The 22390-nt window shown below is 40.3% G+C and overlaps 1 protein-coding gene across 1 annotated transcript; it reads right to left on the reverse strand.

The window, feature by feature from the left end:
• Nucleotides 1–312: 312 nt before the first annotated feature.
• Nucleotides 313–8467, reverse strand: atp6v0b (ATPase H+ transporting V0 subunit b). Its single transcript, XM_004542896.6, has 8 exons — nt 8030–8467; nt 7201–7249; nt 5356–5439; nt 4133–4210; nt 3882–3951; nt 3644–3695; nt 2457–2647; nt 313–2036 (listed from the first exon to the last, which is right to left on the reverse strand). The coding sequence occupies exons 1-8, from the start codon at nt 8112–8114 to the stop codon at nt 2010–2012; spliced, it is 636 nt and encodes a 211-aa protein (XP_004542953.1). The 5' UTR covers nt 8115–8467; the 3' UTR covers nt 313–2009.
• Nucleotides 8468–22390: the final 13923 nt, after the last annotated feature.

The following is a 22390-nucleotide window of genomic DNA, read 5'->3' on the forward strand; positions in this document are numbered from 1 at the left end:
TTGTAAGTTTAAAACATTACAGTATATTACGCCACGGTTGTAGGGCTTTCATTGTGATGAAATCATTATTCTTCAACTGCGCAAACTGAAAGATGGATATTAATGTTTAGCTGAGACGTTAACAGGACAAAAAAAAAACTATTTCCTCAAGAAAGTTTTCAGCAGCTGTTTTATCAAGGCAGATGCTGTGGATTTCAGAGCCATCTAGTGGAAACAAGTACAAACTGCAAAGAGTAAAGCGGCCTTTTCATTGGCCTGGGTGACAATATGCTCACATTTAATGAAGACAAACACAGAAAAAGCCATCAGAGATCTCGATTGATTCATTTTATTTTCCTCAAGGACATTTATGAAGGCAGAAACAAAAATCTGATTCTGTTTTTATTATACACAATTTTGAAAAATGAATTATTTTCCAAGTCACCATCACATCAACATAATGTACACACAGTACCACCTACAGTCACTGAAAGCCCGGGGTTTGGTACACAGCCTGGTTCTCCAAAGGCATCTTGGAGTCACATCTGATTATTATCATTTATGAGAGCAAAGACCATCTCACTGCTCCGACACCTTTGTGAGGCCAGACTTCAGTGTTTGAACTCTTGAGTATGTGGAGGGAAAATTTCAAGAAACCAAAACCAAAAACAGGACAATTCACAAAAAAGCCGTGGTCTGTCAGCTCTGTGGAATGATGATCAAAAACATAAGACGTTTTCAAGCTATGTTTACACACACACACACACACACCACCATTACAGCATTTTCTCATTTTAGGCTAAACTCAATTTTATGTTACTGGTAGCTTAGAAAATAATCATTTACACCACCCAAAAGGCTGCTTTTCAACATATACCCACAGACAACTGAGATTTAAAACATAAATGAATGAAACTTTAAGGAATGTTGAACATAAATGAGAAGAGTTGACATTTTCACACAAGACAAAACTAACATTCAAAAGAAAAGTTTCAATGAAATGAAGATTTGGCTGCAAAATTTGGATGTTTTATTATTATGAATCAGCAAATATAACAGAGTCAGAGATTTGGACCCTTGTTAAATGACAGTAATACCACAGGAAAAGGTAAAACTGGGTATTAATGGTGGTAAAGATTTTACTTTCCTTTCTAGTAACTGACTAGGACAGCAATAAGCTTCTTCTTTTGTTTTACTTCAAGCAAACACTATATCCAACTACAGGAAAGGATCACGACTCTAATAAAAGTGAAGTCAATTGGGAAGTTCTGGCTGCCGGATACGACCGCAAGACTCAACATTACATTTTTAAAGACTGCAGGAAATCTATATGTGATTTGACCAAATTTGACCTCCCATTGAGCCACCCAACCTTAGTGATCAGGAAGCCTGATAAATACTGTATTATGGCTGCTGTGTGGGTTAGGACCATCAGCCTATCAGCAAAGAACAGATTTTAAAAAAAGGAAACAGATCTGACAGACCAGGCTACAAACACAATGACAAACATCCTCATGCTTCACAGGAAAAAAAGATCACATGTCCTGCGCGCGCGCACACACGCACACACACGCACACGCACACACACAGTTTTTCAAATACTCCAGTCTAATTTTTAACTACCATTCAACAAGAGCGGTCAGATAAAAATGATGCAAATTAAACAGTTATCGGTGTAAACCTCTCCTTAAATGCAGAGTGAATCTGTCCGTCTAGCCACTCCTCAGACTGCCCCGTTTACTTCTACTGCTCATCAGGCTAAATCATCACAGAGTTCACTCATTTTTCTTTATTTAAAAAAAAAAAAAAAAGGTATGAAATGCAAAATATGCTGTTTTCTTCAACTTTCCTTCTTCCCTTAAGAATTAAGAGCAGGGCATGGGTGTACCAACTCTTGTATGGATGTTAGTTAAAAAAAAAAAAATACCAGGCAAATAGAGACATTTAAATAATTTACGATGTATTTACACAATAATCGATCTTTTTTGTTTTGTTCCAGCGTCTGTCTTCTCAGCGTTTGAATGCACGTTCTAGTCACCCATCTTTACTTTCGACGTCTGAGGAGAAACAAAAAGCAGTTTTTAATAAACATTTACTGTAAAGAGTTATAATTTTTTAAGTCTCTGCAACAACATCTGGGCCTTTGTCCAAACAACTATGTTGTGGAAAGATTGTTATAACAAACCAAAACTAAACTAAAAACTTAGTTTGCAAAAAAAATTGTAAACTGAAATAAATTTTTTTTTTAAAAAAAACGTGAAATTCTATCACATATTTAGAAAAAGATGTTTTAGCCTCGCTTAGATTAAAGCAAGGCTAAAACCGATAAAACTTAATGATAAGATTGTGATGATTGACAGTTTCTGACCTAAAATAATTAATAAGTGAAATTAAAAACTTCAGTTTGTGCTATGTGGCCATTATTCTCCTGTGAGGCAAAAGATGAAGGGTAAAGGCTTGCAAAAAACTGTATTTACCTGCAGAATAGCTACAATGACACCAAACAGGCCGATGGCACTTCCAAAGATTTCCACAATTAGGATCTTCACGAAGAGGCTGGCGTTCTGGGCATCTGCCAAAGCGGCTCCGCTGCCCACGATGCCGACACAGATGCCACAGAAGAGGTTGGAAAAGCCCACAGTCAGACCAGCTCCAAACATGGAGTAACCTAATAGGACAGAAAACAAAATGAGTCACAGTTCAACCTGAGTAACTCACAATGGAGTCGTCTACATCGTCGTCGTTTCACATCACCACATTCATCTGATTGGCCTTCATCTTAGTTTCATCTGTACAACGAATTCTTTTCCCCCAGAACTGTGCAGACTCTTTTAGTTGTTTTCTGACCTTCCTGTTCCTCCACCTTGTTGTAAACTCTCTGTACATTCATAAAGGTATGCCTGGATTGTAGACTGTAACACCAGTAAACATTTATCTTAAACATGGAAATAATTCTGCGATCATTCTTGTGAGACCTTCGTTGAGCTGGTCAGTGCATTGGGCTCAGTGCTGTAACTCAGGTGGTAGAGCAGGTCACCTACTAACCAGAAGTTCGATCCCAGTCTGCTCCAGTCTGCATGCCAAAAATCCTTGGGCAAGATACTAACCCTATGTTGCTCTAAGATGCATCCATCAGAGTATGATTGCGTGTGTGAATGTTAGATGGTGTGATTGGGTGAATGAACAAGTTGTGTAAAAGCGCTTAAACTGCTCAGGTAGAGTAGAAAAGCACTATATAAGACCCAGTCCATTTACCAATTTTAAGACTCAACCAGATTGCAGATTTGCCCACTAAAATTTTCCATCTATGACAGGTTTATTTTGGCTTGGGGTTGTTTTCAGCCTAATGATGACACCCTCGCTTGCATAGATTCTCTTTGAACAGAATATTGAGATCTCCAGTAAACAGCAACCAAATACAAAGTCAACACCTGAAATCAACTCTGGATCTTTTGTCCTCCTAATCCTTCATGAAATTAAAAGGGCACAGGCCTCACCTGGGCACTGACTGCTTGTCAGTCCAGTTAATTTTGAGCCTCTGAAAATGGGGGCCTATGTATAAACAGGGCTGAAATTCTATTATTGTTATTATTATTATTTATTTTTAAAACCCTAGAATTAAAGGTGAGATTTTCCTATTTCAGTCAGGAGTCTCTTTTCTTACCAGCTTGGTAGTTTCGTGCCCCAATAGTCTCAGGAGTCGTTCCACTGAAGTTCTGTAAGACGAAATAAATCATTTCAGAATCCTTATTCCGGGCTCTACAATGACATTTCACTTGTTTTTGTCTCTTACAACTGCAGCTTAATTTCAAGGTGTCGCTGTCCTCTGTGCAGGCTTCCTTGCATCATTTATGAATTTTTTAAAAAAAGGCTTCCTCAATCATCAAAAATGTGTTCCTTACCTCGGCCATATTGCTGATGACAATAGCCATGATGATTCCATAGATTGCAACAGCTTCACAGAAGATAATGCTGGGGGGAGAAACAGAATAAGCAAGGGTCACCGTCTCTGCAAAACACTGCTTTGGACCTGCAGCAATAAACTGATGTTACTGGTGCTAGATGGAACCATAATTCACTGAATGCCCTTCTTAGCAACGTACAGCTGTTGACGGGAACAAAACAGACAAGTGCTCTCTTTGACGGGGCTTACCTGACCAAATTTTTGGTTTTGATTCGTGGAGCCTTGACGCCACCACCAATAATGCTAGAGCCAGTGACGTAGATCCCCCTAGGAAAACAAGCGGAAAGAAAAACAACATCACTTACAAAAACATTTTAATGTTACAGAAAAGTCAACAGTTGGTATAAATGGAAACAGGAGAAGCATAAAAACACAGCATGAGTTAAATGACTACCATTATTGAGCTTCACTCTAAAACGACCCATTTACACGTAGTATAAATACACATCTTCTGTGATCCAAACGGTTTTCAATGCACTCGAGACTTGTAATGATGCAAAAACAAGGTAAAAAGGATCCGTTTCAACACACAGTGGCAGCACATTTTTCATCTAATGCACTTAATGGGATAAAATACTAAACAATAAAAAGGAGCTCAAGGTAGGCAATTAAATGAAAATAAATCTTCTGAACACTGATCCAAAATAAGCAGCCAGCCCAGAGACTTGTAGGTAATATGTGTGAAAACAAATAAGACGATGTATTTCTCATTAATTCCAAATGACAGGAATGTGTAGGACAATCATGCAGAAGAGATAAGTTATTCAGTGTGTAAATCAAAATTATTAAGCAAACACAGGAATCATTTTGTAATCCAGGAACCTGTGGATCGGCAGGTGGCGGTTTTTCCCCACAGACCACTGGCTGTAGCTGGCCTTTACCTGCAGCTGTTCAGCCAAATCTGCTTTAAAGGAATTCGGTTAGAGTTCTCAGAAGATCTGTGGTTCGATTCCCGAGTCTTCTAGTCTACATTTTGAATTCTTCTTTAAGATAACGAACCGCAAACTGCCCCGAAAAAACGGATCAATGTTAGTGTGTGAAATATATAGGTGTGCAAAGTCCATAAAATAAAGTGCTGTGTAAGTAGGTGAATGTGGTATTTTATGTGTAATTTCTGCAATTTATTATTTCACAATCGAAAACTCTGAATACAAAACAAGAAACTTGTCCAAACATCTATTTTTCACTTCACACAGTTTCAGATTTTACAGTTCTACATTTACACCTGTTGTTTTAAAAAGTAAGGTCAAAGGTTTTAGGGAACAGCACTTTTTTTTTTTTTTTTTACTCCTCTTATGTTGAAACAAGACAACTGACAGAGTTTGGCATTTTGTGTAAAATTATGCTCATGTTTTGTAATCAAACATAGCCAGCCATGGATACTAGTATGCACTTAAAGAAGTCTTACTTACCAGGCAGCTCCCACCACAGACAACGAGATGGCCAAACCAATGCCCAGATTGGCCCACATGAAAGGAGAAGTCTCTGTCAGGAACCTGCGAGTAAAGAAGTAAAGCTCACTCAGCCTCAATTTTATAACAACATCATTGTTTGCAATACCTTTTAAAAACACGATGTACACTCTGTTTTAAACTCTAACCTTTTTCTCAACAGTCTGTTAAAATAAATACCTGTAGTGGATAAATCCAAGCTATGCCCTCTTCAAGTAGTAGATGGAAACCACTTCATGCGTTTCTTTCACATCCCAAATTTATTTGGGGAAAGTACAGACAGACCTCAAAAATGTCTCCAGTGACACATTCACTGTTACTTTCACTTTCAACATATACAAATTATCTTGGAAAATGTCTGATCAGCCAAGTGAAACGGATTGGTGCCTCACTATCACTCTGCAAAAAGGGAAAAGGCGGGCCCTGAATCTGTCAAAGAGGAAACAGGCAACGTAGACTCGCTTATGTTGTAAGGCATGTCTCTGTACATTTACAATTGTGCAATGTGGGAAAGGCAGTGCTGTTTTATAACTTTTATTACCCAGAATGTCAATATAATATTTTTCCTGGTAGAACCACTTATAAAATATAACTAAAACAACAGACTAGATGTCAAACAAGGTCAAAAATCATCACTTTCTTAATTCTTTCAGTTGCCCAATTTAGGTGGATCACCTGCCTCTATTTCACCCTATCCCTAGGACCCTCATCTGTCACACCAGCCCTCTGCATGTCTCCATCCATGAAATCTTCGTCTTTTCCTCCTGCCTGGCAGCTACATAGTCAACATCCTTTGTGCAATATATCCCCCCATTTGCCCCTTTTTCAAACCATCTCAGCCTTGCCTCTCTAACTTCATCTCCAAACTGCTTGACCTGAGCTGGTCCTCTCATTTCTAATCATGCCCATTCTGGTCACTCCCAATGAAAATCTTAACATCTTCTACTCTGCCACCTGTCTTTTTTCTTTTTTTTTTTTTTAAGTGAAAACCATCTTGAAACCATACACCATTGAAAGTCTTACTACCATCTTGTAAATCTTCCCTTTCATTAGTGCTGCTATCCTTCTGTCACAAATCACCTCTGACACTCCTGCCCTCCTCCTTTCTGCATTCTCTTCTTCACCTCTCTTGTGTACACTCCATTGGCTTTGTATGGTTGACCCCAGGTATTTAAACTCATTGACCTTTGTTACCTCTTCAGCGTTACACCCATCTCCCTCTCATTCACTCACACTCACATGTATTCTGTCTTGCTTCCACTCAACTTCATTCCTCTTCTCTCCAGAGCATACCCCCACCTACTCTCACTACACATCACAATGTCATATGCAAACATCATAGTCGGCAGAGACTCTTGTCTGATCTCATCTGTCACTGCGACAAGGAGGAGCTCAGAGTGGATCCCTGATCCCACCTTAGCCATCTGTCACTCCTAGCAGACACACCTCACCACTGTCTAGCTGTCCTAAAACATGTTCTACACCACCCTGACTTCTTCACGCAGTACACAGTTCCTCTCTTGGCATCCCATCATATGCTTTCTCGAGATCCACAGTGAACCTCACTCTGACCTTCTCTATAATTCTCCATCAACAGTCACAAAGCAAACATCTGTACAGCTCTTCCTCAGCATTAAGTCATAGTGCTACTAACTGATCATCACGTCTCTTCTTAACCTACCTTCAACAACTCTTTCCTATAGAAAAATGGTGTGGCACGTTAACTTTATCCCTCGGATACTAATGATTTTAGAGTATATATGAATCTTTACCTCCAGACAGCAGCTGTGTACAAAGAATACTTACCATGCCACATCAAAGCGGAATCCCAGGTCAAATATAGTGTAGCAGATCCCTGTGGAAACAGTGACGGTCATTTTTAGGCATATGTGGGAAAAACACGGTAACACTTTAAAGATGAGCCATTTAGTCGACCCGTGTGTATTTCTGCATGAGTAATCTTGTGTTTTGCAGGTTGCGTGAAACACAGTCACACTTCTGTTCTAAAAGAAGCTGCAGCTTCGGTGTGACCACTCACACTCACGTGAAAACCACTGTAGTTCCTACCCAGCACAGTCAGCTGGACACACAAACACCTAGACAGCTAACCTTAGCACGGCGCAAACAGACGACTTCAAACTAAAATAAGAAAAGCGATCCAAGCATGGTAAAATATTTCCAAATCATACAAGGTGTGACACTAATAAAAATAAAATACAATCACTAACATCCAACGTTAAAACCTCTGAAAATTTCTGTTATGAGAGTACGCTGTAAGCTAACTACCCTTAGCTAACAGCATGCTAGCCAGATGCTAACTTAAACCGTGTTGTTTATATAATATGAGCACACAGCGATTTTTAAAAATACATTCAACAACGAATTGGGTTTTCATGTATCCCTCTTATCATGCATTAGTAAACCATTTTTTCCATATGCTAACTAACCTATCGACTATCCCAGTATTTAGACGGGTCCTGAAGTACAGCTGTCAAACATACCAAAAAAAAAAATCACAATGTCACGAAGAGACAACGATTAAATACACGACCATTACTGCAAATTACATGAAATATATATTTTCATTCATTCATTTAGCTATTATTAGGCATTTTCCTGTAAAATAAAACCTTACCAACGATTAGTATGGTGCTCCAGAAGGCCAAAGTGACCCCCGTGTAAAGAATGGCGTGTCCGTTCATCATCCACTCTAGTAGCATCTACCCACCGGGTTAACCTGCTGGATCAGCAAGATCTACTTGGCCCAAATTTCAAATCTGATGCCAGTACAGCCCAGGTAGCGATATAATGCAGTTTTACGAAGCGCTATCAGTCGATGGAGGAGGAAGAGAATCAAAAAGAGAAGCTGGGTGATGTCAGCTGATCCGGCTCAACTAGCATGTGACCCAGGAAGGAAGGGAGGGAGGGCTGCGTTCGCTTACGTTTTTACTTTACCCACTGTCGCTTTAAAACAAGCGTTTAAAGCACTCTTTGTGTTGAATTTACTCGGTAATTATTCCACCGTAACTTACACAAATATAGAGTTAAATAAAACAAAACGACACCCAACCAAGGCAAAAGAGGTTTAAATATCCTCGAAGATAGTATCCGAAACCGGAGTGTTGACTGCAGCGCGCACAGTGGCCGAAAGATGTCACTGTTGAAATATATATGGCGCAAAGGCAACAAGACTGCAGTGTACACGATTTATAAAGGAAAAACCCAATCAATACTAAGTCTATTTGACTGTTCATTTTTATCCTATAATTAAATATAGTTAACTTGATAGGACATGTGCAAGACAATAACTTCATCCTTAGACCACGAGGGACACTATTATTTTTCAATAAGTGCAAAAATGCTGTGATGGAAATGTTATGGTCTTTGTAATAACCTGATATCATCTGAATAATTATGGGAGATTTGGGACCAACATGTTGAGCAGTTGTGTTTTGGATAAATGTTACATATTTTTCCTCTTGCAGTACTTAAGATATCAAATCAAGGCCAGGGGGCAGGGAAGCTGTTCCCATGACACATGGTAGGGAAACACAACAGTAAGACACTTCATGTTGGCTTTTTTCTTTAATTCATTACCTGTTTGAAACTTTGTTTGTTTGCTAAGCCACTTAACACCAACCTGTAAATAATTCAGGCATCGAAATGACACTTAACTCCAACCGGTGTTTCATTCACACATGATACTTAGCAAAGAACAGATTTAACAGTTGCATATTCACACACTTTGCTACTAGCAGCCTGTTGCAAAAGTACAACATTTCTTAGGTTGAATCTACAAAAAATGCCAAATATAACACAGTTTTATATTCATTGGCACTGACAAGGTGATTCCCAAAGATCTATTGGCTGAAAACTTGGTACATATTGGCATGGCAAAAAAACTGAGGAAGCTAAACAATTGGGGGACAAAAGAAGATATTTCAGACTTGGATGTAATTATAAATGCAGAAAGGAACCATCACATCCACTATGTAGCAACATCTCAAAAAATAAAATTGTCAATACTTTCAGTGTTCAGAAATGCAGTGATCCTAAACATACTGCAAATGCAGTAAAAACATACCTCGATTGAAAACCACACAATGAAACACTATTAGTCATGGACTGGCCTCCCCAGAGGGGAGAGATGCTTGATCCATGTCTCAAGTCAGTATTTGGTATGACCATGGCCATACCAAATACTGACTTTCAAACGTATTAGAATTGCATACAGTATTGTGCATATGTATATAAAATAAAACACATTTCTATTTGCAAGCACTATCTGCCTTGTTGCAAGTGTTCTGTCACAGATTACTAATTCTTACATTATTTGAAAGCTAGACACTGTGCTTTGACGCTCTCGGTGTACTCTCAGTATACTCCAGATTTCTGTTGAGGTATGTCTGCTCATCCTTTTAGAACTGTATAAAAGATTTCCTGTGTGTTTCAGCTGAAATACAATAGTATACAAGAACGTATGAAGCACTCTATCACCAAAGCCTTAAATGAAAGTTTTGAAGTTTTGAAGTTAATCCTAGTAATCCTTTTTTTGTTTGTTTTTTCAACTACTGTGAAATTTAGAAGAAAAACAATAACCTTGCATCAAATGAAAATGCCATGACACTGCGTTACTCATTATCTATAAAAGCTATTTTTCTTGAACTGTTTCTTTCATTTTCACTGATCTGTATACTTTTTTTTTTGCTGAGCTATACATCTTCAAAAAACTATCAAAATGCAATACTGAAGCACTGTTATATCGCTATGTGGAGTTTTTGAATTAATGTTGAACTTCTTTTTAGTGATGAGCCACCAGTTCTTTATCTGTTATTCTTCTTATAGACTCATCTTCATTAAAATGCAGATGAATGAACTGCACATCAAGTATGTTTTTATGACAAAATCCACCAAAGCAGGCCTACAGCTAGGATTTGGGAAGCTACACCATTGATAACAAAATGACATTTGCATGTGTGATAACATAACGTGTGTCATGTCAAACATGTCTCTCAGCAACATGAAAAGAAGCAAAAAAAAAAAAAAAATCCCCCATAAACCAGTTTTCCATGTGACTGACAGCTCAGAGCCAAAAGCAATTCAGAAGTCTGATTCTCCCTTTTCATTAATTTCAAGTTGAACAGCGACAAGGGGCAGTACCCTCCATGGAGAAGGAGGCTAGAGGGCAAGATCAAAGTAGCACGGAGGGAGGTTAGCCAACTAACGGAGTTGCAGCAAGGTGCGACAAAGAAGGTGCATAAGAAATACAGCAAGCTGTCCATACCTCAGGCCTTGGAAACTGCCAAGCAAAGACTTACAGCCTTGGCCAGCCGCTTGAGGAGGTACACCAGAGAGATAGAAGGCAGGAGAATAAACCAGCTGTTCTCCACAGAACCAGCAAAGGTGTACTCTCAGTGGCAAGGGAACAATAAGAGAACAGCACCACCAAGGCTGGAGACGGAGCAATACTGGAAGAGCATATGGGAGAAGGATGCAACCCATAACGGCAATGCTCAGTGGCTAGAGGATCTGAGGGCAGACCACAGCGACCTCCCTGAACAGGGTCCAGTAACCATCACAGTGGCAGATATCCAAGAAAGGGTCTCCAGTATGAAGAGTTGGACAGCACCAGGGCCCGACATGGTTCACGCCTACTGGCTGAAGAAGCTGACTGCACTCCATGAGCGTCTGGCAGCACAAATGAACCAGCTGCTAGTTAACGAGAGATACCCGGAATGGCTAACCGAAGGTCGGACGGTCCTGATCCCCAAGGACCCCAAGAAGGGACCGGTCCCCTCCAACTACCGACCAATAACCTGCCTCAGTACTACATGGAAGCTCCTGTCAGGCATCATATCGGCTAAGATGAACAGGCACATGGGTCAATACATGAGCGGGACACAGAAAGGAATTGGCAAGAATACCAGAGGCGCAAAACACCAGCTACTGGTAGACAGAACAATCAGCCGAGACTGCAAGACCAGACTGACAAACCTGTGCACTGCCTGGATTGATTACAAGAAGGCCTATGACTCAATGCCCCACAGCTGGATACTGGAATGCCTAGAATTGTACAAGATCAATGGGACCCTAAGAGCCTTCATCAGGAACTCAATGGGGATGTGGCGTACAACACTAGAGGCCAACTCCAAGCCCATAGCACAAGTCACCATCAAGTGCGGGATCTACCAAGGAGATGCTCTGTCCCCACTGCTGTTCTGCATAGGCCTGAACCCCCTCAGTGAGATCATTAACAAGACTGGCTACGGATACCGACTACGGAACGGAGCAGTTGTCAGCCACCTCCTGTACATGGATGACATCAAGCTGTATGCCAAGAGTGAACGAGACATCGATTCACTGATCCACACTACCAGGCTATACAGCAATGACATTGGAATGTCGTTCGGACTGGAGAAGTGTAGTCGGATGGTAACAAAGAGAGGGAAGGTAGTCAGAACTGAGGGGATTGAACTACCAGAAGGCAACATTGCAGACATAGAGGACAGTTACAAGTACCTGGGGATCCCGCAGGCAAATGGGAACCATGAAGAGGCCGCTAGAAAGGCTGCAACCACCAAGTACCTGCAGAGGGTCAGGCAAGTCCTGAGGAGTCAGCTGAATGGTAAGAACAAGATCCGGGCCATCAACACGTACGCCCTGCCCGTGATCAGGTACCCTGCTGGGGTAATAGGCTGGCCAAAGGAGGAGATAGAAGCCACTGACATAAAGACAAGAAAGCTCCTTACCATGCATGGAGGGTTTCACCCCAAGTCCAGCACCCTGAGGCTGTACGCTAAGCGGAAGGAAGGGGGCCGGGGACTGGTGAGTGTCAGCACCACAGTCCAGGATGAGACAAGGAACATCCAAGAATACATTGGGAAGATGGCCCCAACTGACCGAGTGCTCAGTGAATACCTCAGGCAGCAGAAACCCAAGAAAGAGGAGGGAGACGAGGAACCATCATGGAAGGACAGGCCCCTGCACGGTATGTACCACCGGCAGATAGAGGAGGTGGCTGATATCCAGAAATCCTACCAGTGGCTGGACAAAGCTGGACTGAAAGACAGCACAGAGGCACTAATCATGGCAGCACAAGAACAAGCTCTGAGTACAAGATCCATAGAGGCTGGGGTCTATCACACCAGGCAAGACCCCAGGTGCAGGCTGTGTAAAGATGCCCCAGAGACAATCCAGCACATAACAGCAGGGTGCAAGATGCTAGCAGGCAAGGCATACATGGAACGCCATAACCAAGTGGCCGGCATAGTGTACAGGAACATCTGTGCCGAGTATAACCTGGAAGTCCCGAGGTCAAAATGGGAGATGCCCCCAAGGGTGGTGGAGAATGACCGAGCTAAGATCCTGTGGGACTTCCAGATACAGACGGACAAAATGGTGGTGGCTAACCAACCGGACATAGTGGTGGTAGACAAACAGAAGCAGACGGCCGTAGTGATCGATGTAGCGGTTCCGAATGACAGCAATATCAGGAAGAAGGAACACGAGAAGCTGGAGAAATACCAAGGGCTCAGAGAAGAGCTCGAGAGGATGTGGAGGGTGAAGGTAACGGTGGTCCCCGTGGTAATCGGAGCACTAGGTGCGGTGACTCCCAAGCTAGGCGAGTGGCTCCAGCAGATCCCGGGAATAACATCGGAGATCTCTGTCCAGAAGAGCGCAGTCCTGGGAACAGCTAAGATACTGCGCAGGACCCTCAAGCTCCCAGGCCTCTGGTAGAGGACCCGAGCTTGAAGGATAAACCGCCCGCAGGGGCGTGCTGGGTGTTTTATATATATATATATATATATATACACACATATAGTATATACACTGGGTGAATGTGCAGTAGTAGCAGCAAGCAGGTGAATTCTGTACATTAATATGAATAGACATCTGACTATTTTACAGGATAGACAATATAAACATATTTAAAATTAAAGGAATTGAAATGTACATTGTACATTGTACATTGTGCCTTGGTTTAGTGTCTGGAAGAGTCCTGTCTCAGTCAATTATAGATGATGTGAGAGGGCGGGTGTGTGTGTTTAGGGCACGGATGGCTTGGGGATAGAAGCTCCTCTTGAGTCTCTCTGTCCTTGCCCGGAAGATGCGGAACCTTCTACCAGATTGCAGAAGTTGGAACAGTTTGTTGCCAGGATGGGACGGGTCCTTCAGTATCTGCGCTGCTCTAGTCCGGCATCTCCTGGTGTAGGTGTCCTGAAGCGGGGGGAGAGCAATCCTGCAGCAGCGTTCTGCTGTACGGATCACTCTCTGGAGAGCTTTTTGGTCCTTCACACAGCTGTTCCCGAACCACGATGTCATGTTCTGTGTGAGGATGCTCTCCACAGCGCCTGTATAGAAAATCCTGAGGATCTTTGGAGAGACCCTGAACTTCCTCAGTTGTCGTAGGTGATACAGGTGCTGCCTAGCCTTTTTGGTCTGGACCTGAATGTGGGCAGCCCATGTCAGGTCTGAGGAGATGTGGACACCAAGATACTTGAAGGACTGCACCCTCTCCACTGGAGCTCCATTGATGATAATGGGCTTGTAGTCTCTGTGCTGACCCCTTCTGAAGTCCACCACCAGCTCCTTGGTCTTGCTGACGTTCAGCATTTCCCCTGAAATGAGGCTTTTGAACTTTGGTTGTCTGGTTTTGTACCCTGGATTGATTATAATAAAGTGTAATGCATTGCTTTTTGAATCTGTGAACATACCAACACTCTCTAAAACATTTCTTTTCAGCAGAAAATAAAGCCTCATCCTGCATTTCTCCTCATTTAAGACGTATAAATGTTCCACTTTAATGCTGCTTAGAGACTGCTTTATAATCACTGAAAGATAAATTTTTTTTTAAAAAAGCCCAGCTTCTAACAGTGTCTGCCATGAAAGTTATGACGGAAAAAACCACAACTCCTACTTCTCCCAGAAATCGACTAATATGGTAGCACTTAGCAAACTAGAGCAGAGGCAGCGTTTTCTAAAGAGAGGGTTTAAGACTAGCTGTTGAAACTGGGGATACTAGAGTTCATTCTATGTTTATTTACAGCTGTTGAACACATTTTTAACATAACCCTGGGATGTTTTTCTCTTATCCAACAAAAATCCTGTGAAGTGGAAAAACAAATTGCTAAAAATGCCCGGACTTTATAATTGCTTACATTTTGTGCAGTTTCTGACATGTTATCATGATTTCTCCTCTAAAGTAGTCCAAAGAACATGATTTTCACCCCCTATAACTCCTGACCATGATTTTAGCATGTGTGGACTATTAACTAATTACTTACAGAAAGTACAGCCTCATTCACTTGTAGGGTTTTACATATCAGGGTAAAATGAAAAAAATCTTTGGTAAGTCTTAGTAAGTCTTAAAATAAATTAAATACAACCTCAGATGAATGAAAACTGAGAATAATTAAAGAAAGAAAGAAAGAAAGAAAGAAAGAAAGAAAGAAAGAAAGAAAGAAAGAAAGAAAGAAAGAAGCTTCTCAGATGAGAGGTTAAACATCTTCAAGGCCAAAGGAGCTTGCAAAGAAAAGCGTCTGGACTTCTTTAAGTACTTAAGTACTTTTCTTTGCAAGCTCCTTGGACTACAACGACCTGGACGACTGAAAACCTTCACAGACAAATAATGTTATTATTCAATTAATTATAACATAATAAAGATCATCTGGTCGTTAAGAAGCCTTAAAGTTTGGTAAATACAACCTCAGATCAACTGTGAAACTCTATCGTTGTTTTTTAACAACAGCTAAGCCAAATATTTACAAATTAAGTACTCTAAGTCATGTGACAAAAAGGTTTTACTGTCATGGCCTGGGTCTAGGGACCCAGGGCTCATGTATTTTAGTGTATGTTTATGTTTATATTTTCCGTGTGGTATTTTGATTTTCTCTCCTTTTTTCTCCTGGTTTCTCCGTGTGAGCTTCCGGATGTTTTGGTTCGCTGAGGAGACTGCGAACCCGGAAGTGTTTCTTCACTCGAGACAGCCACACCTGCTGCTCGTCCTCCTCTGCCAGCTGCAGCAGATTACACTCGTCAAGGGAGCGGTATTTAAGACTGCAGCTGAGCTGAGGCCGACGCTGGATTCTTGAGTCAGAGCGCGTCAGTACAGCCGTGGACTTTTGTATAAACCTTCGAGATAATAGATGTCCTGCTAACCTTAATGTGTTTGTGTTGCCAGGAATCTGGAGCGGAGTGTGTTTTGAAGTCACGGTGTAGGAGTTTTTTGGACATCTGCACTGTGTGGGATTCAGGGAGAATCGCCACAGGACCACAGTGCCTGGATTTTGTATATAGTTGTGGGTTTTCCACCCCCTGTCAATAAATCCACTGTCCTTCACTAAAAGTCTCGCGTTTGGGCCCTACTTTCACTGCAACTCCACGGTCTGCCGTCGCAGCCCGTGACCTTTATTGGACTCTGTGAAGTCCTGTGCAAAACTTAATATACCCAATGATTTGGTAACCTGTTCAATGACCTTTAGCAGCAATAACTTGAAAAAAAATGCTTTCTGCATGACTCCATCACTCTGTCACATGGTTGTGGAGGAATTTAGGTCCACTCTTCTGTACCACATTGCTTCAGTTCATTAAAATGTGTATATGATCATGCACAGCTCTGCCACAGGATTAGAGTCAGGTTGAGTCGGCCATTAAAACACCTTAATTCTTTTCTTTTTCAGCTATTATATCATACATATGCTAAGAATATTATCCTGTTGAATGACCCAGTTTCGTCCAAGCTTTAGGACAAATGTGAGGCCTGATGACCTCACATTTGTGTGCAGTGTGTTTTGAAGTCACGGTGTAGGAGTTTTTTGGAGTCGCCACTTTTCACCTTTCACGGACATCTGCACTGTGTGGGATTCAGGGAGAATCGCCACAGGACCACAGTGCCTGATGACCTCACATTTGTCTCTAGAATACTCAGAGGAGTTAATGGTCAACTGCAAGGTGTTCAGGTCCTGTGGCTGCAAAACAAACCCAAATCATCACCACCGTGCTTGATAGTTGTTATGAGGTGTGTCCCGATGTGCTGTGTTCGCTTTTCTCCAAAAGTGTTACTGTTAGCACCAAAGCTGCACTTCTCTGTCTGAAGGACATTGTTCCAGAAGTCTTGTGGTTTGTTCAGATACAACCTTGCAAATGTAAGCAGTGCTGCCATGTTGGTGTTTTTTTTTTTTTTTAGAGAAAAGAGACTCCTGGAAACCCTTCCAAACAAGCCAAACCTGTTCAGTATTTTTTTTTTAATTGTACTGTCATTTTTTTGCAGTTCTTTGAGCATTGCACAATCTGACCTTGTGGTAAATTTGCTGATACACCCATTTCTAGGAAGAATGTGGCATTGTATCGATGCACACCTGAACCCTCCAGACCAGCAAACTGCCAAAACGTGTACTGGACATGTTCATGCATTAAATATGGCATCAGAAATAGCACACCCTTGCCTCAGATAGCTGGAACAGAAAGAATAAAGGCATGAATCAGTTAGGAAGGCACTCATAAGAGCACATTACTCCAACATGTCCAACAGATCCCTTTGATTCAGCCTGTTTAATGTTTCCTTCCATTTTGTACTTCACACAAGGTTTTACTCCCTATCTGCCAGGTCGTCTTGTCCTGTTCATTTTTTGTCTCAGCAGTCTTGAACTTTAACTAAATGACATAAAAGTACGTTTCTCATTGGAATACAATTCTCTCTGGAAACTACTGAATCAGACATTTCAGGCTCTAAAATGCAAACCAACCAACAAACACCTAAAATAGAATAATACTGTGGAAAAAGCCAAGGTTTAACCACAATCTAATGTGTTTTACAGTGTTTGGGGAATACAACCGCAATTAAAACATATCCGATCCCGCCTATTCACTTTGATCCTGTTAGTGTAATGAGATTCTGAGTAGTGTCAATTAAAATGAAGATGCTGTTAGCTTTGTTCATTATGTAAAGTACAAACAAGAAAAAAACAAAACAGACCCTTCCTATGAATAACAAATGAGACAGGGAGACCAGCACCAGCTCCTACATAAATTTAATATTTACTTAATAAATATTCCAGTTTGCTGAATTATAAATATAACAAATCAAAGTAAAAAAAGAGAGAGAGAAAAGAAAGACCAGTAGGATCAACAACAAAAACAACAAAACACAATAACTACTTAGGAATAATATGATGGTAACAAAAAATAAATAGACAGAAAACCTCCCCCACATATAAACTGTACAAATAGGAGATGAGACGAGAAGCAAATTCTGAGATTAGTGCAGCTCAAGTTACTCTTCTGAACAATATTTAGGGCATATAGAGTTTACCAGTAAGTATATAAGTGCTGAACTTTCAGAAACAGCCGCATATTTGCTTCAGTAACTGGCCCTCGATTTGAGTCAGACTTAAGCAACAGTTTGGCCATTTATTCTTGAGGCTGACGGTCCTGTCATAAGCTGCTCACAAACAAAGGCGGGCATAGTCAGAAGGGGTTCTGAGAGTCATTTATTTATGCCGGCCTCCCAAAGTGCACAAAGGAATATAAAACAATAAATAAATTACAAAAAAAAAGTCACGGCAAAATCTAATTCCAGCATCTTTTCCACAGCTCGAATCACATAACTCAGCGACGTCATTTCAGAGATCTTTGGTCACGTGATATTCTGATAACCGGCCTCGATGGGGCTTCATTTGAACACGCCCCCTTTACTAGACAGAGACACTTTTTTTTTTTTGCACAGAAATGTACAACAATTATGGCAATCTCTACAAAGATTCTATTTTCCCAACATGAAGTAGTATCAGAACAGGCTGAATTCCAACATATAGAAGATAGATAATGAACAGGAAGTACAAACAACAAATAAATAAATAAAAACAAACCCCAAACAGAATGAAAGCAAACAAACAAACAAACAAACAAAAAAAAAAAAAAAAAAAAAAAACAAAAAAAAAAAGATGTTATACCTTAGGGGTTTTCTAGCAGATCTAGTTCAATAATCATATGATTCAGAACCAGAGCTTGTTTTTTGTCCATACATGTAACAGATGAGAGGAAGAGGCAGAGTTCTTTGTGAAAAGTAAAAAAGGACAGCTTTGTTTTCAGAAAACGACATTTGTGAATGAAGAATTTGCCCATAATAATTATTACATTTAGAACATTTTCAAGCTTCTTTTCTTTTCTTAGAGAACCAAAGATACTATCATTTTTAGAAAATTCAAGTAAGTTTGGAATCTTTTGAAAGAGCCAGTAGTGCACATCGTTCCACAGGGCTTTGCAGAATATACAATTATAAAATAAATGTTCTGTAGATTCAATATCCCCATCACAAAAAGAGCAAGAATTATTATCAATAGCTGCGACGTCTGAGAAATTCTTTGGAAGGGTAAATACCAGAAAGGGTTTTGTAGTGGACCTCCTTAGCTTTGGGAGGAGTGGGAAGTTTTAGGTAATTTTTTCTGCTAAATGTAGTTCTACAAGCAACCAAATCATGGGGTGTACTTAGCTTTTCATACACTGTGTCTACATTTTGGCCTAGATTTTGTTAAATAAATAACACAGTGTAATATGTCATGTGTTATTATTTGTCTGAGGTTGTATTTACCCAACCAGGTCTGGGTAATTTTTATATCCTGATATATAAAACCTTAGAAGTTTTCCCAGGACTGCATGATACTGTGATAACTTTGGCATGAGTTAGATACAGATACTAAAGTGTAAAAATTGAGCTCACTGGAATGTATCTCAAGAAACTGCAGTGACAATGTAATATTACATATTATTACTGGTAGGAGCTTATGAATACTTAGATTTTAATTTCTTTCCTCAGCATGAACATATCCAAGTGGTATTAAAAATTAATTTTGTTCTAGATTAATCTGTGTCTTTCATCAAGCTGCTGCTGTTGATAGATCACTTGTAGCTGTCTTTAATGCTGTTGCTGTTATACCATACTGTTTATTAATTATCCAGAGCAAGCACTTCTCTGGTGTGTCACCACACGAGTCGGTAACGTCTGGTTTCAGACACGTCTGTTCACTTAGCGAGTATGAGTCTCCTCACGTACTTCAACACAGATTGAACATCCTTGAGTTTGCAGAATAGAGTTTGCATTCTCTGAAGAGATTAAAGGAACAAAAGGAAGGATATTTAATTGAGGCACCAAAAAGATACTTTTTTACTAACATTTAATTTAATAACTAGAAATGAAGGCAGTTGGAAATGTGATGAAAAATCAATGCAATTAGTTTGTATGCTGGAATGAGACGAGACTGGGCAAATGTTATTGAACTGCTCAGTTTCAGTTGCGAGCCTGTGGAATTGACCATCTCGACACATGTGCTGAGTTTAAATCTGACTCAGAGGTCTTCTGTTAACACACAGAGGTCTTATTTTGCTTGTTAGCCCCTGCAGGGTCATTTTGGCTTTCATCCTTTTTTTTCTTCTTTTTTTCAGTGGTTAGTTGGTTTATTGGACCTGAAGCACCATTCAACTCCAGCAGAGTAGTGTTTTGATTCCCGTTATTGTTTTAAATGTCAAAATTTAATGCTAAAATTACCCTGGACAGAAATTTGAAAGGTCACCCATTTGGTCCATCTTAGAATTTTAATGCAAGAAAAATAACTTACCTGCAACATGTAAGACGTTGTTTAACTAACACATGTTAGTTGCATTCACTGGTTTTTGTAATAATTTCTTGACTCATTGTGAAGCATTGCTTGATTGCAACAGTACAGCCTTCTAATAAGAGAATGAGTACAGCTGGTTAGGAATAATACAGCGGCCATCCAAGAATGAAATCTATTAAAGTTTTATTCAAATATAACAAAGGAGAAAATCTTCATGGCAGCTGTATTCCATGCAAGTAGAAGGACACATTTTTAAAACATTTTCATTAATTTGAAACCCTGAAAAAGTGTTTATCAGCTTGATCTGTGTCTAAAAGTGTATTTGGTTTCTGGAACCTCCTACCTAAACATATTGCTATCCGGTTGTTAAGTGATGACGTGAGGAATCCTACTTCCGGGTCTAAAGTAGTCTGCGTTTAATATGGCTTTTGTGTTGTTAACATGTTTAATGTTTTGTATTTTCTTCTATTTGATCTCAAAAAGCTCCTAAAACAGTCAGTGATCACTGTTGACCTCCCTCGGCTTTTATTACCGCTAATCATTTATTTAAGCTCAGTTTTTAAAACCTTACGATATAACTACAGCCCAGCCCATGCAGCAGTATATGAATGACTAACCTCGTATTGTGGATGGATTATCTCAGTTGTTCTCCTGGCTGAAATTTGATCCTTTTACAGCATCCTGCCATGCGATTACATTTGTTCCTCACCACCGAGAACACTCGCGTTAACTTTTATCGAGTGGAAAAAAGTTAGCTTGTTTATATTATGCTAACATAGCTGTGTCGCTAGCGGTCACGTAGCACATCATTATATACCAGCTAGCCAAACTTCAGTAACCCTATAAACGTCATTGCTGTTTAGTTTTCTGTCTTTATTTATGTTGGAAGTAATAACAGAGTTGTACGTTTTAATTTGTTTCCAAAACCCCGCAGTCAGGACATGCTATATTGTATTTAGATAGAAGCTAGCGAGCTAACATCCTGCTAACTTCTAACTCCGTTAAATGTCATAAATTCCGTTTTCATGGATGCCTGGATGTTAAACTCAACTGTTACACCTGGTAGAGCAGAACACTGATCATTTTATTAAAGATGAAAGACTTTAGACAGTTTTCCAACTCTCAGTAATGCCATAGTGATCGTTTGATATATGGACCTGCAGCGGAGTTTAGGCCCAGACATGGCTAGTGACGTCAGACTTAACGACCGGATATTTATGATTCATTCCAGAAGACTCAGACGTCTTATGGGGAAACATTTACTGTATTCTCAATGCTGAGGAAACAAAGATGACAAAAATTGTTCATTTGACATGTTGCCTCTCTTTTCTTTACACTGAATTTCTGCTTCTTCTGTAGAATGTTTTGTAAGCAAGGTCTACCTTCATGAAATCAGACAAAAGAGATGTGTCTCAGGCTCAGATATTTTTTTTTAACTGGATCATTTATTGAGCTTTCCGACAAACAAACATGTGGCACAGTAGCACGGCATGTGTCTGATTGCATACCTCAGGTTTTTCAAGAAAAAAAAATCATACCGATGATGTAAATGTTAGGGGTGCAACGATATTCGTATCGATATTGAACCGTTCGATACAGTGCTTTCGGTTCGGTACGCATATGTATCGAACAATACAACATTTGTAATTTATTTTATCAACTTTCCTTCTGACGATGCTGTCTGTGTTGAGCGCTCAGTGAATCTGCGTTCGACTACTCCGCCTAGGCTGCACTGTCGAGCGCAGATCCACTGAGCGCTCAACACAGACAGCATCGTCAGAAGGAAGAGCGCAGGGCACCTCCCCCACCCTCATTCAGATGTGGTGTTTGGAATTATTTTGGTTTTCATGTGGCGTATGACCCTGAAGGTAAGCGCGTCATGGACTAAAGTAAAACAGTATGTTGGATGTGCCATGCAATGCTCAATTACATGGGTGGGAACTAGTGTGTTAGCGCAGTTAGCTCGTTAACGTGTTGGCCGTCTAGCCCCATGCACGGGGCGATCGGCGGTAGCTCGTTAACGGAGATTTGCCGTGTTGTGGCGTTAAGGTCATTTCAACGAGATTAACCTGAAAGCACTATATATTAGAGGTGGGAATCACCATACAACTCGCGATACGATATTATCACAATACTTAACGCACGATACGATATTATTGCGATTTTTTAAAATATTTTGCGATATTTAAATTCTGCACATAAAGGTAAACTTTATCAATATTCATTTTATCTAATATCAAAGTCTCACACTCAGTCTTTCTCTCATTTCAGTCAGTTTTATTGTTGACAAACTGAACGGTTTGTATTACAGTCTAGTCCAACTTAACTGAATGCAACCATCTGGTACAATTATAGCTATTCTGAACTATGCAATTTATGAAAAC

The sequence above is a fragment of the Maylandia zebra genome, linkage group LG18 (assembly GCF_041146795.1).
Source record: "Maylandia zebra isolate NMK-2024a linkage group LG18, Mzebra_GT3a, whole genome shotgun sequence".
Classification (NCBI taxonomy): Eukaryota; Metazoa; Chordata; class Actinopteri; order Cichliformes; family Cichlidae; genus Maylandia; species Maylandia zebra.

Coding starts and splice junctions, on each gene's coding strand:
- atp6v0b (XM_004542896.6), bottom strand. CDS start 8,114: ATGCTACTAGAGTGGATGATGAACGGACACGCCATTCTTTACACGGGG. Junction 3,952..4,132: donor AAAACCAAAAATTTGGTCAG/GTAAGCCCCGTC, acceptor TTCTCCCCCCAG/CATTATCTTCTGTGAAGCTG. Junction 2,037..2,456: donor TCATTGTAGCTATTCTGCAG/GTAAATACAGTT, acceptor GTTTCTCCTCAG/ACGTCGAAAGTAAAGATGGG.